This window comes from Trifolium pratense, linkage group LG4 (assembly GCF_020283565.1).
Source record: "Trifolium pratense cultivar HEN17-A07 linkage group LG4, ARS_RC_1.1, whole genome shotgun sequence".
NCBI lineage: Eukaryota > Viridiplantae > Streptophyta > Magnoliopsida > Fabales > Fabaceae > Trifolium > Trifolium pratense.
Window position 1 is genome coordinate 27,475,920 of NC_060062.1, and position 19,434 is coordinate 27,495,353.

At 36.1% G+C, this 19,434-nt stretch overlaps 3 protein-coding genes across 6 annotated transcripts in view; 2 read left to right on the top strand and 1 right to left on the bottom strand.

The window, feature by feature from the left end:
• Positions 1 to 19,434, top strand: part of LOC123920131 (pentatricopeptide repeat-containing protein At3g25210, mitochondrial-like) — an 82,534-nt gene that overhangs the window by 26,491 nt on the left and 36,609 nt on the right. The window lies entirely within an intron of this gene.
• LOC123920130 (VIN3-like protein 1) lies at positions 3,794 to 9,157 on the top strand. Of its 2 annotated transcripts, none has more exons than XM_045972280.1 (4): positions 3,794 to 4,132; positions 6,217 to 6,868; positions 7,085 to 7,404; positions 8,118 to 9,157. In XM_045972280.1, exons 1-4 carry the CDS (start codon positions 4,084 to 4,086, stop codon positions 8,846 to 8,848), a joined length of 1,752 nt encoding a protein of 583 aa, XP_045828236.1. In that variant the 5' UTR covers positions 3,794 to 4,083; the 3' UTR covers positions 8,849 to 9,157. The 2 variants fall into 2 exon arrangements, with proteins under 2 accessions (XP_045828236.1, XP_045828235.1); XM_045972279.1 differs by lacking the exon at positions 3,794 to 4,132 and adding an exon at positions 4,166 to 4,587.
• LOC123920134 (protein SICKLE) lies at positions 15,880 to 18,802 on the bottom strand. 3 transcript variants are annotated; one of them, XM_045972289.1, is made up of 3 exons: positions 18,650 to 18,802; positions 18,130 to 18,438; positions 15,880 to 16,988 (listed from the first exon to the last, which is right to left on the bottom strand). In XM_045972289.1, exons 2-3 carry the CDS (start codon positions 18,431 to 18,433, stop codon positions 16,231 to 16,233), a joined length of 1,062 nt encoding a protein of 353 aa, XP_045828245.1. In that variant the 5' UTR covers positions 18,434 to 18,438; positions 18,650 to 18,802; the 3' UTR covers positions 15,880 to 16,230. The 3 variants fall into 3 exon arrangements, with proteins under 3 accessions (XP_045828245.1, XP_045828242.1, XP_045828244.1); XM_045972286.1 differs by having other exon boundaries at positions 18,621 to 18,801; XM_045972288.1 differs by having other exon boundaries at positions 18,617 to 18,801.

The window sequence follows — 19,434 nt, forward strand, 5'->3', positions numbered from 1 at the left end:
GTGAAAGTTGAACAAACTTGGTTGGAAAATGAAAGAATAAACACCCAAGGATTGTGGCCTTACAAATATTGAAATGTGAATTGAAAAAAGCTGGAGAAGTTCCACATTTTAAAGAACACACTTTATTAGTGTTTATACATTCTAAGGTGACAACTGTAGGATATTTTATATCTTAATTTATTTTAAACATTATTTTATATTATTATGTATGTTAATTATTATTAAATTCCTTTGAACCAAGTTATCATTCGTAATTAAAAGGGTGGATTTTCGGTTAATGCCTTTTAATTTAGTAACGTTGCCTTTTATTTCTAATAAACAGATTTTATGGTTTACTTAATAACATGACCAATGGCTTGATCAGTTTAAGGGACTATGAGTATTTATATTGATTTACGTGGGTTTGAGAAGGGGAGATATAGAGAGAAGAGGTGAGACCGAAAGAGTGAAGAAGAAATGATATAAGCTATGCAAACATATATGATAAGTAATACTCCCTCCGGTCCTTTTTATAAGGAACACTTAGGGCAAAAAATTTGGTCCTTTTTATAAGAAACTTTGACCAATTTTCAAATGTTTTAAATGTTCAATTTCACTTATGCCCTTATTTATTATGAGAGAGAATTTAAAAATAAGTAAGTTAGTTGAATAAAGAGTAATTAAATAAGGGTATACATGGAATAAATTTAAATTTATAAGAGTATTAAATGAAAATAACTATGTTAAATGTGTTTCATTGGTCTGTGTGATTTTTTCAAAGTGTTCCTTATAAAAAAGGACCGGAGGGAGTATAAACTAAGTTCCCTTGAGCATCCAAAAAGTAGTTTTATGAGACATTGCTAATTCACGTGCAGTGCTAGCAAAAAGTGACTGTTGTATCCTGGAGGATATATTAGCTATGAGACCAACTGCACCAGGTAACTTACCTGTGGCGACGAAATACTCTTAAGCCCAGTGCATTGCACGCCTCAATCATCAAATCGATAAGTTCTTCTTGTTCTATATTTTTATTTTATTATGTATCATATATATTTGTACAAATATTTCTTTAATTTATATTAATGAAATAATTCTATGTCATATTTTTCCAACAACAACTTGGGATGTGTCATAAGGGATACACCGTTTTATAAATGGAGAATCACACACTACCAGGGCCGGTTTTGGGCCAGGGCAAGCAGGGCCCGAGCTCAGGGCCTCCAAATTTTGGGGGCCTCAATTTTTTTTTTTCAAGCCCATAATGTAAAATACTACTCAAGTATATTTGATGCAAAGTCATGACATGAAATGGTTCTTGCTCCGGTGGTTGGTGTGCCTGTTTTAAAATCTTAGTATCCAGAGGTTGTGAGTTCAACTCCCACCTCCAGTAGTAATTTTGTTTTTTTTTTTTTTTTTATTTTACTTTAACCCATTTATATTTTTTTTGGTACAAGCCCATTTATATTTATAATGAACACTTCATACGCTACATTTTTATAAACAACTTCACTATTTTTATTTTTTAAAAAACTACATTTTATTATTTCTTTGAAAATAAAGAATTAATTTCTAATATTAAGTTGCAATTTTATTAAAAACACTATCAATTTTTAATGATATTAGCTTTAAGGTGTATTTTGTTATTATTGATTTGAAAATGATTATTTTTTTACATTATTGATGTTTACATTTTAAATAAAAGATTATATTTTTAAAAAAATTATCAGTTCATTTTTAATGATATATCGCTTAATTTTATATTTATCGATTCAATTTCAACAATGTGAAATGACATTTTCTTTATGTTAGTTATGACTATTTTTTATGTTGTTGATACTATTTACAATTTAAATAAATTGTGTTCTTTTGAAAGAAAAAAAAATTATTAGGGGTCCATTTTTATTATCTTTTGAAAGAAAAATCTCAGAACCGGCACTGCACACTACCCTTGAACATCACACGTGTGTGCTGCTATACATGTAAATCTACAATTGGTCATCATGCCACCTAAGCAATAATATTAAAATATAATTTTATAGTTTCTGCAAAAAAAAAAAAAAATTAGAGTTTCTAAAAAAAAAGAAAAATAACAAGTTTCTATCCTATAATGTAAACCCACAATTGATATTCATGCTTATCATTTAACTTGCACATAAATGTATAATTATTTGTTCCATACAGTACATATGAAATTTTTTAATGTGGTGGTACATTAAATCAATTAATTAATAAATTAACGAGTATTTTATAAATCGAAAAATTATTTATCGATTATTGTATTTTAGAAATGATAATTTCTTAAGAAAAACACAAGTTCAATATTTTATAAGCATTATACTTAACTTTTTTACATTTTTTCATTAAAAAAAATTCAATAATGACTATTATGAATGATAAATAGTTCAAATTTTTTTTTTTTTACAATTTTGATAAATAGTATTTAGTTATTATAATATTTTAAATGATAGGAAAATGATTTTTTTTCAAAAAAATATTCATTAACTAGTAAGTTAATGATCTAATGTACCGGTAGTACATTGAAAATTTCAATGTGTACCATAGAATTTCCCTAATTGAAATATTAAAATATAATATTAGAGTTTCTGCAAAAGAAAAATATAATATCAGAGTTTTTACCAAAAAATAAATAAAATTAGAGAAGTTTTATATTGAATGTCACATAAACAATTTTTATTGAGAATGCATGAGAGAACTTTGTAGGAATCTTGTAATGTATATTATAGAGATTCATATTGAAAAAAATAATTTTGGTAACATTTTTTTCTCACAAGCTTATTGCATAGTTTTACTACCTTATAGCTTATTATTTTTCTTTCAATTTTTTTGTTTGTTTTGTTTTCACCATCGGTATTCGGTCCACTGGAACGCCTAATTTGGTTCGGTGGTCAATTTTGACATCAAGTGGTTTCAGCCCCTTTCCGATCGCAGTTGCGGGAATCGAACGGTGGTCCTCCTACCAAGTTCAACATCAACCAATGAACCAACTAACGATTGATATTTTTCTTCCAATTTTAATCCTGTCAATAAAAAAATATAAATATTAATTAAAACATATATCATCCATGTCATTTCATATTAATAAAATAACCCGATCGTTAATTTTACAAATCACTACAAATTTAGTCAATTAATTTATTCGCTATAAACCCATCTTTTATAAGCTAACGTTTAATTATCCGGTGTTTTATGAAATAGAACATTAAGTTAATTGGTAAGACATTAAGGTCCGTTTGAATTAACTTTTTTTTTTAAGAAGCTAAATTAGCCACCTAAATTGGCACCAGAGAGAATCGAACCTCAGACCTTAAGAGGAGCACACTCTTAGGTCTCAAACAAATATCAATGCACCGACCCAAGGTTTTCCATTTGAATTAACTTATTTTTTAGCATGAAAAATAGCTTATGAAAATAAATTTATGTTAATTCATAAGTTCTCATTAGCAAAAATTATATCTTCATAAACTATTATTTCACAAAACACCTTAACAAACTTATAAACAATATTGTCTGTTTCTCAGGTAGTCCCTTAATTGATAAGTCACTTTGTAACCTAGAGGTATTTGGTTCGAAACTTGACATTAGCAAAAAAAATTATAAATAATATATAAAATTTATTTATTTATATAAATTATTTAAATAAACTAAAAAATAAACTAATCCAAATACCCGTAAAATATACTCCTTCAATCTTATATATATAAACAATTTTTTACTTTTTAATTAACTTTGATAAATAAAAATAAAAAATAAAAAATTATTTATTTATATATTGGAACAAAGGAAGTACAAAGTCAGAGTTGGAAGCCAAAATTCTTATCATAAAATTGTGGTCACAATGCTAAAAATAATAATTTATTATTAATATGCTTTGGGTGTTTCCATTTGTAGGGAAAAAAAAATTAATTTATGCCAAACACATCACTCATCATGACACTGAATGCTCAAATTACATGACACTCTACTCTCTCTCTCTCTCTCACACACAGACACACACACAATACTTAGTAGTGTAATGCTACAGATTCTCAGATAAAACTGTGTTGTTGTGGTTCCGGAACGCGAACAACAACAACAACAAGAATCATGAACGAACAACAAAACAAGATAAGCTTCTTCACTGCAACCAACTCAGGTTTCTCTCTCTCTCTCTCTCTCTCTCTCTCTCTCTCTCTATCTCTCTCTCTCTCTTCGATTTACGCTTTTTTTTTCCTACTTCTCTTTAATACCACCACCTTCAACTTTTTCCGATTCCTTTTCTCTCTCATCTATTGTCCCTCTTTTCCTCTTCGCAAACAATGTGGGTTATATACTAAATTTTCTGTTATTATTTTCCAACTAAAAAATATATGTATTTCTTTTTATTAATATATAAGAAATAGGAAATATAGAGTCTCCTATTTTTTATATATATAATAATAGAGTTAGGGTGAGCCTTGATCTTTTTATCCATTATTATAATTGTTCCATTGTTGTATTGTAACAATTGCTCAATGTCATCAACGGTGGAATTGATGTCCCTCAGATTAGTCGGTTATTGGACCGGATACCAGATATCGAGGAAAATAATTGCTCAATGCCATCAAAGTGGAAAGTGCCTACTTAAGTCCATATTTTTTTTATTTTATTTTTTCATTCATATATTGCAAGGATGTGATTCTTATACCATAGTCACTAGTATGTATGTATGTATGATTGATTCATTTGAAAGGGGTTAGGTTCTCACAATGTTGTTGCAAATCAAGCTTTGATTCTCCGTTGAGAGCGGTGTTCACATTTAGTATCTTAGAGACAAGTCCTTGAACAGGTTGTGTTGGGTCTAGACGGATTAGACATAGTACAGTATTGTTGGTAGGGTTGGAAAATAAGTAATGTTATAGAAAAATTTGTACTCGGCATTATCGCGCTAGCGAGTGCTACTTTGGGGTTTGAGACATGTTTAATTACGTTTGTGTTTGGGTGAGCGTTTGTGATTCGGAATAAATTTGATTTTGTAAAATTTATTTGCTTACAAATGAGTTTGATTACACTAAGAGCATGTTTAATGTAAAATTTCATGTGAATTTTTCAATTCAATGCAAAGTTACTAACTGAGGTTGATTGAGGCAAATCAATCAATTTTGATTTAAAGTAATTGAACATTCCGGTTTCCCGAGTGGTTGGTTGGTCTGTGGATGCCTCATCATCCTGGGTCAAACCGTTCCGCTGATCATGGATAACGGATAGGCTTGGACGATGGCGTGTCCTCGGCTGAGGAGCACGTGGTTCACATGCCTGTTTTGCCCTAAGCGGATTATGTCATGCTTTTTTGGGCCGTCCTCAACGTCCTAGCGGATTGGGTCGTGCTCGACATTGGGCCAGCCTTAGTCCCAGTCCAGAACAATTATTGATCTGTGAATCCTGTTTTTTTCATATCCTTCTTTGTGAGGAATAGATTGTAAAATTCTATACCAACTGGCTTTGCCCTGCTATGTGCATTGTAACTGCAATGGATCAAATTGTCTTAGAAGTTAATATGATGGAGATTTTCTTAAAGTTAAAACAAAGATATTCAGGATGGCATAGTGATTAGTGAGGGGTTTGTAGTTTTTAACAGACTATTGTTATTGGTTTGCCCCCCTATGGATTTTATTTGTTTTTCTCCTCTTCTGTTTTTTAATAATATTTGGGGATGCTGCATGTGATTGGTTCTGCCTTTGGTGCCAACCTAATTGGAATAATTGGTTCTGCCTTTGCGCCACACCTTCAATTTCTTAAAAAATTGATCTGTGTTGTCAAATTGTTGCCATGGGGTTATGGCATGGTGGATTCTGTGCCAGCTGTCATCGGCTGCAACACCTGTTATATCTGCCATATTTTTGTAATAGGCTGCAACGTCATATCTGTAAGGCATTTTTTTGGCAGGCTGACACCGCTGATTTAAATTATTATTAATTAATGCTTTTCTTTCCTAACCTAGGTTTTTCACATACAATGATAAACATTTAACAGATTTTGTTGTCATTGCTTTTTTGGGTAAAATTGTCTCCAATTTATACATAGTAGATAATTTAGGCAGATGGTAAACACAATGTTCAAATTTGCTATTAAGGACAATCGCGCACATCATAGATTTTCATAAATTTGTTAAAAGATTTCCCATATAGTCATGTTTAACTTCATTTATTGTCAATTATGAGACAATATCAATCTAATAATGCTGTTAATATTTCAATACAGGTTTTCTAGTTGACCCTGCAATGTGTGGTGTGCTGAATATCCAAGACAAGCAAAGACTTGTCCATGAGGTTGCTCGTCAATCCAAAGATGCCCCAAATATACTTCAAGCATTTACTCGCCGGGAACTCCTAGAATTAATCTGTGCTGAATTAGGCAAAGAAAGGAAGTACACGGGATATACTAAGGATCAGATGATAGAATATCTTCTGAAGTTAGTTTCTAAGAAATCCAACCTGCACGTTGAACAAAATGCTCTTGCTCATTCTCCTGCCAAAAGTTCCATAGGATCTAAACGGAAAAAGGGACCTCCGTCTTCTGATTTACATAATGTTCAATTACAGAACACTAATGAGGATACAATGAAGACCTTAGTGTGTCAGAATGTTGCATGCAAAGCTACGCTGAATCCAGAACATTCGTTTTGTAAGAGATGTTCTTGTTGTATATGTCGTTGTTACGATGATAACAAGGATCCTAGTTTGTGGTTGACCTGCACCTCTGATAATCCCAATGAAGGGTCATGTGGAATGTCATGCCATTTGCAATGTGCTTTGAGTAATCAAATGTCTTGCATTTTGAAGGGAAGTTGCGGTAAAACCTTGGACGGAAGCTTCTATTGTGTTTCTTGTCGAAAAATTAATGACTTAATGACGTAAGTAGTTTACACACTATTTTATACACACCCAAACAAAAGTAAAATATACATAGCTAGCTGCATGCACATGTACACACATAAATCCCATTAATTACTTATTATATGTTCATATGTTATTGGGAAAACTTATTTGTTCATATTGGTTGCTCTTCATCTGTTTAAGGAACCATGTGTAAAATATCAATTATTTGAATGAATATTTGGATTTTATAGGACGTGGAGAAAGCAATTATTGGTTGCCAAAGAAGCAAGAAGAGTTGACATACTCTCTTTGCGAATATCCTTGGCCCACAGAATTCTCATAGGAACAAAAGTCTACAAGGAAGTGCAGAAGATTGTAGAAACTGCTCTCAAATTACTGGAGAATGAAGTGGGACCTCTGGATCATGTATATGCTAGGATGACGCGTGGAATTGTTAGCAGACTCTCATGTGGTGCTGAGGTTCAGAAGTTGTGTTCTACTGCAATTGAATGTTTTGATTTGAAGTTTTCTGAACACTTTTCTAGTTCTGCAGAAAAGAAAGAAGCACCAAGTAAGCTTTTAATTTTTTGTATGAATCAGCTGATTGAGCTTTGAATTGTCAGGAAGAACCAGAAATGCTCTGGATTTTCATGTTATTTTCACTTTACTACAGTAGTCAAAGTTTAAAGAGCCTTGATTGTTGTTCATTCTTGAAATTTTTTAGTCCAGAATAGCATTATATGCATTTTATTAGTTTCAAAGTACTAGACTTTCAGATGAGGCAATGAAGAACTAAACAATTTACCTTTCCTTCCATTAGTGTGTACAGCAAGTATGGACATTTAAATGGATTACACCTCCAAGTCTCATCCCATGATCATGGTAGACATAATCATCTATATCTATATAGCACCGAAAATTTATATTGAAGGCATGTTTAGTGTCCGACATGTGTCAGTGTTGTAAACCTACACGTGTAATTACATTTAACCACTTCTATTTCTTCAAATGACTACTGGTGTTGTGTCAATATTGTATCTGGTGTCTGTGTTTGTGTAAGCGCTTCATAGATAATCATCGAGATAAATGAGATTGCATTCTTTCTATATTTATCTGTATATTTTAGAATTGTATTATCATCATGTGGGAGGATATAGAAGTAAACTGGTTGAACATCATCGGCAGAAAACAGCACTGATTTTATAATATATTCATGTATTAGATGATTTTGCATTTCTACTAACCTATACTAATTTGGCTTTTCTTGTCACTTTACTTTGGCAGCATGCTCTTTACATTTTGAAGAGTGTCTTCCTACCTCAGTGGTCATTGTGCTTGAATACAAAGACAAACTTTTAAAGAACTTTCTAGGCTGCAGGCTTTGGCACGGAAAATCAACAACGGACTATCCAGAACAACCCACTTTCATTGTTTTGAGGCCCGAGAAAAGATTCAAGTTAGAAAACCTCACACCTTCAACCGAGTACTCTTGCAAAGCTTCTATTTTCAGCAGCACAGGGATTTTGGGTGCAGCAGAAGCTAAATGGGTGACGCCTTGTCAACCACCTTCAAAAATTATTCGACATATTGCAACCCATTCATCTTTTAACACATGTACGCAAAACCATTCAACTATCAGGGAAAGGTTTGAAGAGTTCCTCACCAAGTCCCCAACGATAGAACCTTTTTCATATAAAAGTTTTGCAGCAGCTCCACCTGCCACACCTTCTAAATCCAATGAAATGAGACAACTTACTGGTTTGAATTCTAGAAAGCGCGTGAAAGAAAATGATTACGAGTATTCTGTGAGGGTAGTCAAATGGTTAGAGCATCAAGGGCACATAGACGAAATCTTCAGAGTGAAGTTTCTAACATGGTTCAGTCTCAAGGCTAATCAGCAAGAGAGAAGGGTGGTTAGTGCTTTTATCGATGCATTGATTGATGACCCTGCAAGCTTAGCAGACCAGCTAATACACACTTTCACCGACGAAATTTGTTGCGACCAAAAATCTTAGGGGATCTTCATTAAATATTTTGTTCTTGGTTTGAGTCCACTGAACCTAAATGGCACTGCATATTTTCATTTTTTGATGATAATTGGCATTGGATATTTAAAGTTATTTTCACTTTGTAGGAATTGTAGGGTCAGTACATGGATCAGATTTTTCAATTGTTCCTCTGACTAGTGATGGGGTGGACTAGTTTATGGTCTTTTAAAGAAATCTTAGCAACATGCATTCTAACACTTTTTATGGCATTCTTTATTATTAGATAGAAATCATGTATCATGTATGGTCTTTTAAATATGAAGTTTGTTCCACTAATTAGAGAGTGCAATTTGGTGAGACTCACCTGATTTATTAAATCATATAAATTTGATTTAATTAACAAAGAACACGTTCAGAAATCTAGTAAAACTATGGTGGTGGCGATCAGAAATAGTAAATAAAATATATATATATATATCTCTGCGCTGAAGCGTCATAGACATAGATCATAAATCTTGGTGTCAACTATCGAGAAAAAAATATCCTGAAGTAGAATAAAAGTGGTGTCTATGATTTACTTTCTAAAATCTGAAGAAAAATTGACTCGTTCTCAAACAATTTTGGGTTCAACTAGTTATTGGTGCAAACATGGTGTCTAAGTTTTGGGAAAACCACCATCCCCTACTTGTCTAGCGAATATCGTCACTACTTAACTAATGAATTGGCCAGCGATCAAATTTTATTGTCTTTGGTCAAATTGTGTCATCGGACGATCATGATTTAACAACTGTATTTTTTTACTGTATTTATTTAAACCGTCCGATCGTGATCGGACGGCTATCAAGTAACTGCACTAAAAATTCGAATGCACCTAATCCAATTCCGTCATCTTGTTAAGTGGTCAACTTTAATTGTCCTGGTGTGGCCATGATATGACATTGGTCATTGAGATAATCAATGAAGGACTTTTTTGGTCAAATTGAAAACGTTATGAATAATTGAGCAACTCAAATGTCACTTTTCCAAACATAAATTGGCTGTCTTGTGATGTCAATGTTGAAGGTGGGCGCAATTGGGATGTCTTGTGATGCCAATGTTGAAGGTGGGCGCAGCTAAGTGGCAGCTTGTTCTGCCACAATGGAAAGTTGTGCACCCAAAGTAGAATTTGGTTGGGTCTGTATCATATTCTTATCTAATGTTTGAAATTATTTTGTTTTACGTTGTAACAAATACATTCTAATGTAATTTTACTTTCAAAACCCTCGTCAAATCATTTTTTCCTTCAAATTTGTGGTCGAAATCATGGGGAATCGAACCATGATTCTTTCTACCAAGTTTGACGTCAACCATCACTGAACCAACTAACGATTGATATTTGCATTGAATATTTTTTTTTTATACATACAATGGATATTTGTTTGGACGAAAATGAAAAAAGCAACAAGTATCATCAATGAGGCTGCAGAAAAGGGCATTGAAGAGAGTGGTATCTTTTTTTGGTATAAATCGGGTATTTTTTGCGCGGAACTGCAGAGACTAATTTCTCGAACCTTGCGGGACCTAAATGGATGGCAAACTCTTCCTAAGAGTTTTAACACTGCTGCATGTCCAAGTCAGGGATCGAACTTCGAACCTGGGACCTTGGTTAAGTTAGAAGAGACCCGCACCATCTCATTTAAGTACTCTTAGGTGAAAAGAGAGTGTGTATGTGGTATCTAATATAAAGTAATTATAATTTTATATTGATAATAATTGAATAATTACAAGAGGTATCAAATATACACTCAAGGCAATGATAAAGAAATTAATTCACCAATTGTGCATGAGGAAAACGGATAATTATGCATTGAACACTATTAATATTTATGATCCTTTTTTTTCTTTTTCTTTTTACGTTTTGGTTTATATGATCTTAATTTAATTTTTTGTTTTTTTACATTTCGGAACTTATGTTCCGAAAACAGTCTTTTTCGGATCTTAAGATACAAAGTGGATGATATTTGGGGGATAGGGAAGACAATCGGGGTCAAGTTTCAGGGTGATAATGTGAATTTGTTTAGTGTTCTTTCTAGGGCAGGCAGTGGCAAGAAGGGGGCTTTCAAGCTTGCAGCAGGGGAAGGGAGCACGGAAGGAGGCGGAGTGCTAGGTCTGTGGTGTGTGTGCGAGGGGGAGAGTGTGTCTAATGAAGATTATTTCTTGGAATGTTAGAGGGTTGGGTGGGTTGCAGAAGAGGAAGGAGGTTCGCAAGTTGGTGAGGGACCTGAAACCTTTTATTCTTTGTATCCAGGAGACTAAGCTACAGTCTTGCGATGCTTTTCTTAGCTCGTCTTTATGGGGTAGTTCTCCCCATGCATTCTCCTATGGTCCTTCGGTAGAGGCTTCGGGGGGGGGGGGGGGGGGGGGGGGGGGGGGGGGGGGCTGCTAACGGTTTGGGATTCCTCTCAGGTGGATATTTGGTCGACTAAGAGCTGCGAACATGTCTTATGGTGTCGTGGTAGATTTATTCAGTCTGGAGAAGAGTTCATGTTGGCGAACGTTTATGCGCCTTGTGATGATGGCGCAAAGCAAGAGCTGTGGGACTCTCTTTCGGTGCGGATACAAGCGTTGGGAAGGGATAGGGTGTGTGTTTGTGGGGATTTTAATGCTATTAAACAAGTGGAGGAACGTCGCTCTTCTAGGGGGAGTCAACGTAGTTCGGACCACATTCCTTTTAGTCATTTTATTGACAATAACAATCTCGTTGACCTTCCATTGAGTGGGCGTAAGTTTACTTGGTTTAGAGGGGATGGTCTATCGATGAGTCGGTTGGACAGGTTCCTTCTCTCTAAGGAGTGGTGCCTGACTTGGCCTAATTGTAATCAGGAGGCTAAGATGCGAGGGTTGTCTGATCATTGCCCTTTGGTTCTCTCTACAAATGATAAAGATTGGGGTCCCCGTCCTTCAAGGATGCTTAAGTGTTGGAAAGATGTTCCTGGTTATAATCTGTTTGTGAGAGAGAAGTGGAATACGTTTCAGGTCGAGGATTGGGGAGGGTATGTGCTAAAGGAAAAGCTTAAGATGATGAATGCGGCTCTGAAAGATTGGCATAAGATGCATGTTCAGAACGTGCCTAGTCGTATTGAAACTTTGAAAGATCAGTTGTCGTTGCTTGACCAGAGGGGGGAGGAGGTGGACTTGTCTGGAGAAGAGTTAGCAGAGCTTCATGGGGTCACTGCGGATCTCCATTCGCTGTCGCGTTTGCAAGCTAGCATTAGCTGGCAACAGTCTCGCTCCCTGTGGCTCAAGGAAGGTGATGCAAACTCAAAGTAGTTTCATTCGGTTTTGGCAAGCTGTAGCCGACAGAATGCTATTTCTGTGATTCATGTGGAAGGGGCATCTCTTGAGGATGTGGCTCCTATTCGGCAAGCTGTGTTTTCGCATTTTGCGTCTCACTTCAAGTCTTCTACAAAGGAGAGACCTAGGGTGGATAATCTTCAGTTTAAGAGGTTGACCTATGTTGAGGGTAGTAGCCTCACCAAACCTTTTACGGAGACTGAGGTGAAGTCAGCTGTATGGGACTGTGACAGTTATAAAAGTCCAGGGCCTGACGGGATAAATTTCAGCTTCATAAAAGATTTTTGGGCTGAGCTTCGCGGTGATGTCATGTGTTTCATCTCTGATTTCCACCGAAATGGAAAGTTGGCGAAGGGTATTAATTCTACTTTCATCGCTCTTATTCCCAAGATTGATAGTCCCCAGCGACTAAATGATTTTCGGCCAATTTCGCTTGTTGGGAGTCTTTATAAAATTTTGGCGAAGGTTTTAGCGAATAGGCTGCGTTTTGTTATTGGTAGTGTGATTTCGGAATCTCAAACGGCGTTTGTTAAGAATAGCCAGATCTTGGATGGAATTCTTATTGCTAATGAGGTCGTGGATGAGGCTCGAAAGTCTAAAAAAGAACTTATGCTTTTCAAGGTGGATTTTGAGAAAGCCTATGATTCGGTGGATTGGGGGTATCTGGACAAGGTTATGGAGAGAATGTCGTTTCCAACCCTTTGGCGGAAGTGGATTAAGGAGTGTGTGGGTACAGCTACGGCATCTGTCCTTGTCAATGGTAGTCCAACTGCTGAATTCCCTTTGGAGCGGGGTCTTAGACAAGGAGATCCATTATCTCCTATTCTTTTTTTGTTGGCTGCCGAAGGTCATAATGTGTTGATGGAGGCAATGGTAAGGCGTAATTTGTTTACGGGGTTTAGAGTTGGGGTGTCAGATTCTCTCTCGGTGTCGCACCTTCAGTTTGCTGATGATACTCTACTTCTGGGGGAAAAGAGTTGGGCTAATGTTAGGGCTTTGAGGGCTGTTCTGGTGCTGTTTGAGTCTTTGTCTGGCCTAAAAGTTAATTTTCACAAAAGTATGCTTGTTGGGGTTAATATTCCTGATTCCTGGTTAGACGAGGCAGCGTCGGCTCTATGTTGTAGGGTGGGAAAGACTCCTTTTCTTTATCTGGGTCTTCCTATTGGGAGCGATTCGAGGCGTCTAGTTTTCTGGGAACCGGTGTTGGCTTGTTTAAAGAATCGATTATCTAGGTGGAAGAGTCGTTTTCTTTCTTTTGGTGGTCGTATGGTTCTTTTGAAATCTGTCTTGACCTCTCTACCTGTCTATGCTCTATCCTTCTTCAAAACTCCCTCAGGTATTATTTCCTCTATTGAATCTATTTTAATTAATTTTTTTTTGGGGGGGGGGGGGGGTTGTGAGGACTTTAGGAAAATTGCTTGGGTTAACTGGAAAACCATTTGTTTGTGTAAGGAGTATGGTGGCTTGGGGGTCAGGCAGTTGAGGAAGTTTAATTTGGCTCTTTTAGGTAAATGGTGTTGGAGGATGTTGGTGGATAGAGAAGGGATGTGGTTTCGAGTGCTGACAGCTCGGTATGGGGTGGAGGGAGGGAGATTGCGAGATGGAGGGAGGCACGGGTCGGTGTGGTGGCGAGAGATAGCGATTATTAGGGAGGGTGGTGAGGGGTCATGAGGTAGTTGGTTTGGGGATCATGTGGTTAAGAGGGTGGGGGATGGATCCGATACTCTTTTTTGGATTGATCCCTGGTTGGGAGAGACTCCTTTGCGTGAGCGGTTCGGGCGTCTGCTTGCTTTGGCTGAGACCAAACAGTGTACGGTCGCTGAGATGTTCTCCTTAGGGTGGGGGTTTGTTGGGGAGGCATGGGTGTGGCGGAGGTCGTTGAGGGGGTGGGAGGAGGAGTTGTTGAGAGAGTGTCAGATTTTATTATCTAACATTTCATTGCAGGCACAATCTCCAGATAGGTGGCAGTGGAGGTTAGACCCCGATACAGGCTACACTGTCCGGGGAGCATATCAGTTTTTGACTTCTATTGACTTGGTTACTATGGATGATGCGGAGAACCTCATTTGGCATCCTCAGGTTCCTTTAAAGGTCTCCGTATTGGCTTGGCGGCTTTTGCGTGACAGATTACCCACGAAGACAAATCTGGTTACTCGAGGCATCTTATCTCCTGCAGCTCACTTTTGTGTATCTGGATGTGGGGAGGCCGAATCAGCACAACACTTGTTCATCTCATGTAGTACATCTGGCTCCCTTTGGACTCTAGTTTGCACTTGGATTGACATTTCTCCGGCAGTTTCTACTTTTATTCGGGATCACTTTGTTCAGTTTACTTCTTCAGCTAGTGGATCTAGAGCGCGTCGGTCTTTTTTGCAGCTTATTTGGTTGGCTAGTGTTTGGGTAGTGTGGACAGAAGGAAACCATAGAATGTTCAGAGGCTCATCTAGTAACTTGCATCAGATGTTGGACAAGATCAAACTTTTTTCGTATCGGTGGTTGAAGACGAAGAATTTTACTTTAGTCTCAAACTACCATAGATGGTGGTCTAGTCCTTTACTATGTTTGGGCCTTGTATGATTTGATTGGCTTTCTTTTTGTGACTAGTCCTTTACTATGTAATCTTTTGTAGTCTACTTTGGCACACCTTGTGCTGAGAAGGCTGTTTGTTAATATATCTCATTTTAGCTTCTTCAAAAAAAAAAAAAAATTTAGGGTGCTTGAGAACAACTCAGAAGCTTAAAGAGCAATTTTCTACCGCGAGACTCAATTTACTTTTTTTGGACAGAATGAGACTCATAATTAGGAGCCATAAAAATATTATTTCAATATAATCTTAGCGAAAAAATAGATGTTTTCTCTTTAGGCCTCATGGTTCTTTTCCCCCCTAGATTTTACTTTTTTGCTCTTCAATAAAAACTTCGGTTTCTGTTAACCGAATTTTTCCTGAATTTGAACTAGAAAAAACTTCTGATTTCTATGAACTGAAGTTTTTATCAAGGGCAAAATTGAATTTTTTTGGGTATAAAAGAACATCGGGGGCCTAAAGAGAAAACATGAAAAAATAGGTAACTCATAATCATGGACACTTAGTAGGAGCTAAATAGGTAACTCATAATCATGGGCTTAGTAGGAGCTAAAATGTGGAGTCATTAACAATTTTAAATTTTTTAATAACTTTAAATATAGATGTTTTCACTTTAGGCCCCCATGGTTCTTTTTCCTGTCTGGAATTTATTTTTTTGTCCTTCAATAAAAACTTCGGTTGCTACGAACCAAATTTTTTTTGCCTTGAAAAAAAAAATTCGATTTCTGTTAACCGAATTTTTCCTGAATTTGAACTAGAAAAAACTTCGGTTTCTGCGAATCGAAGTTTTTAGCAAGGACAAAATTGAAATATTTGGAGATATAAAAGATACATGGGAGGCCTACGGAAAAAACATCTTAAATATAAATGACTTTCCCAATAGAAAAAAAGGGAAAATTTAGTACAAAAAAAAAAAAGAAAAAAAGGGAAAATTTATTTAAAAAATTGGTTCAACGTTCAAGTCATGTATAAAAAAATACATTTCTATAAAATAAGGTAAAAAATCACCGAGTGAAATTTTTGTTTTATAAGTCTCGTGAATTTCAATAAATGCACCACTCACATTCTAGGAGTGCAAGAAGATATTTTTGGGGTGTGAGTAGGAGAAAAAAAAAAGTGCCTTGAAAGTGGGTGCCTGGAGTAGCAGAAAACGTTAACGGACTTGACTATAATATCAAAGACGTTCAATACAATGTTCTAGTCATGCAGTGTAAACAATTACAGTTCTATAATAAAATATACATAAAACCATTCAATTTTCCAGCCTTGAACCTCAATCGAGTGCATCATATGCTTACTGTCTCTCAAGTTCAGTACGTCGCTTATGCCAAAGCATTTAAAAATGAATGGTTACTCAGTATTCAGCAATGTATTCAGGTTACACAGTTTTAACAGTTTCTAACCTTGTATCTGCACTAATCATCCATGTAAGTAACCTGAACCCATTCCTAAAAATCATCCATAACTGAGTTCAAGTCATTGAAAGCAGTCATCATACATTTTCTTCAGTGTTGGCAGCTTCATTGAACGCCGAAGCCAAGTATTCAGCAAGGCTTGGGCCAGAAGAACTGGACTTGGTAAAAACAGCAGGAGGTCCCTCCCTTTTTGAACTTGTTGATTTTGAAGGATTCCAGGGTTTCGAATTCTCACGTGTATACGTTGAATACCATATAATAGGTTTCAAAGACTTCCACGGATCTTCAACCATGGACATCTTGTAAAGTTGTTCTGGACGAAAATTTGTGTTTTCGTTGTACCTGCGACCATGAGAACTTGATCCTCGTCCTCTACCTCGTCCTGGTACAGGACTTCCAGTGTTGTTCCAGCTGCCCCTTCCTCGCCCTTGACTAGAGTTGGGACTGTTTCTGAATGCTGGAGAATGATTTGGATTATATTCTGAACTAGGATATGGACTATGGTTGCGCCATTGATTCATGCCTGGTGCAGAGTTGTATGACGGACCGCCTGGTGCAGAGTTGTATGACGGACCGCCTGGTGCAGAGTTGTATGACGGACCCCCTGGTGCAGAGTTGTATGACGGACCCCCTGGTGCAGAGTTGTATGAAGGACCGCCTGGTGCAGAGTTGTATGACGGACTGCCTGGTGATTCAAACCTAGGACTCGGATAAGCACCACCACCTGGTGGATGGAATGGAATGTTAGTGCCTCGAGGTCCGTTCCAAACCGGGTTTCTATAGGCTGTTGGCAATGCTTGTGTGGGAAAGGGAGACATCTGTGGATTTTCTGATTCTGTTATTTCAAATCAATCAATGTAAATTGTCAGAGGAAAAAAGTAAATGTAAATCTGTATAGTGGTCAGAGTGTACCTATGAGAAACACCAGATACAAATGATCATAACCAGACAATAATAACTCACAAAAGTAACAATTCAGACCTCAATTCAACCATTTTTTACAGAAAAAAAGGCCAGGAAAAAATTCCCACACGTTAAAGAGTAAGCAGGTATTTTTGTTCCGTGCAAGGTTGGGATCGCACAAATTAAATCCTTAAAAAGTTATTTAATATATTAATATTCAAACTTTGATTCAACGAAGTCTCTGGTGTTAAATTAAAATCACTGGAAGATTATTAGACTATACTTCCTCCTTGGTTGATTCAAATTATAAAATAGTGCAGTTTGTAGTCTATTGATGTGGAATGGAAATATTATTCAGCAAACTAAATATTTGAAGGGGTACCCTAAACAGAATGGAAGCAGGGCTGTGAAGTCATTATTCCAGTCTGCATTGACATAATATGAATAATTTCAGCATAAATTAGGTTTAGTAGTTTAATGTTGAGTAAATACTCAAGTTACTATATATATATATTGTAAGCCTGTATTAAAATAATCTCCACATTTGCAAAATATTAATCACTTTCATCTCTCTGTCTGTATTTGTTATCAAATGCATCCCTAACATTATTCACTTAGTTACAAATTCAACGAACTTGATTAACATTTTACGATTTCAAGCACCATTTTGGAATATTGATAATGTGGGGATCTATGTAGCACCAACGTTTCAGATCAAAGGCGTCTTTGGTGTCCAACAAATGTCAATGTCAGACACCACCAAGACACTAACACAAGTGGTTACATTCAATCACTTCCATTTTCTTAAATTTTAACCAGTGTCTACGTGTCAGTGTTGTGTCTGTTATCAATGCCTAATAAGCGGGTATTAAGTTAGTTCAGTCCTACAATGTCAATGTCAGAAACCAACAAGACACTAACACAAGTGATAATATTCAATCACTTCCATTTTCTAAAATTACAACCAGTGTCTACCTGTCAGTGTGTGTTGTGTCTTGTATCGGTATCTATATCAATGCATAATATTAATCTATCAATGCTTAATATTAATTCATCATCACATCAAATGATACCTGGATATGGCGATGAAAATTGCACCATAGATGGTCCACCAAAACTCGGAGGAGGAGGCAAATACTCGGGCGCAGGCCGGACATTAACACTACTCCTCTTATCAGAAGAGAATGCATTCATTGGATCTGTATAATAGTTAAATCTTGGAGCAGCATCAGTTGATAAAACAGTTGAAGGAGCTTCAGCCAACGGATTTGAAAGAAAACCGGGAACACCGGAACCTTCAACACCAGAATCTTCAGCAAGATCAGCTTCCAATCGCATCTCTTTCAACCGTTTTTTTCGTTGCTCTGAATCTTCCATGTAACCTAATAATAAATAATAATCAAAACCAAAAATCAATTACAACAACCACAAATCACAATATGGATAATAGAAATAGAACTTTGAAGCAAAAATCAACCGAAATATAGGAGAATTGAATTTTAGTTATTTTTCAAGCATCGATACGAAAATTGAAGGGGGGGTCATAAGTTAGGGTTTGACCTACATGTGTCGTGAAGAGGCGGCGAGAATTACCGAATGACAATTTGCAGTACAACCTGAGACGGCGAGTTGTGGCGGTGACGGACGCCGGTAACGGATTAGGGCAAACGCGGGATGGTTTAAGTTTAAGTAACGAAATAATTTACTGGGATGGTTAATTTACTTTTGGGTTTCAACTTTGAAACAAAATTTGTTTTTCTTTTGGGTTAATTATATTTTTTATTTTTTTTGGTAGAAGGGTTAATTATATTTTTAATCATTACATATATTATCTTTAGTCCATATCTATATATGTCTTTTTTTATTCAATTTTTTTTAGGCTATGTTTGGATTGGTGAAGGGCCGGCCAGGTGGGTGTGCAAAGTGAGCCACCGCACAGGACCTCAAATATTTAGGGGCCTCAAATTGTTTATATCGGTCTATTAAAAAATTTATATATGTAAAAAAAAATAATGACTTTGTTACTACTAAAAATATTTTAGTACTAAAAAAAAAATTAATAGACACACTCTTAATTTTATAAGTAACTTGCAGTTAATCGTAAAAAAAGAAAGGCTTAACTACACATTTGGTCCCTTACGTTTATTTTAGGTTTCAATTTGGTCCCTTACGTTTAAAAAGTATCAATTTGGTCCCATACGTTTATTTTAGGTTTCAAGTTAGTCATTTCCGTTAGTTTTGTCACTAACATCGTTTGAACAGTACACGTGTCAGCGTGTCAAAGTGCCACGTGTCAATCCACGTATGCAAATTGACTGCCACATGTGACAAAATTGACGGAAATGACTAACTTGAAACATAAAATAAACGTAAGGGAC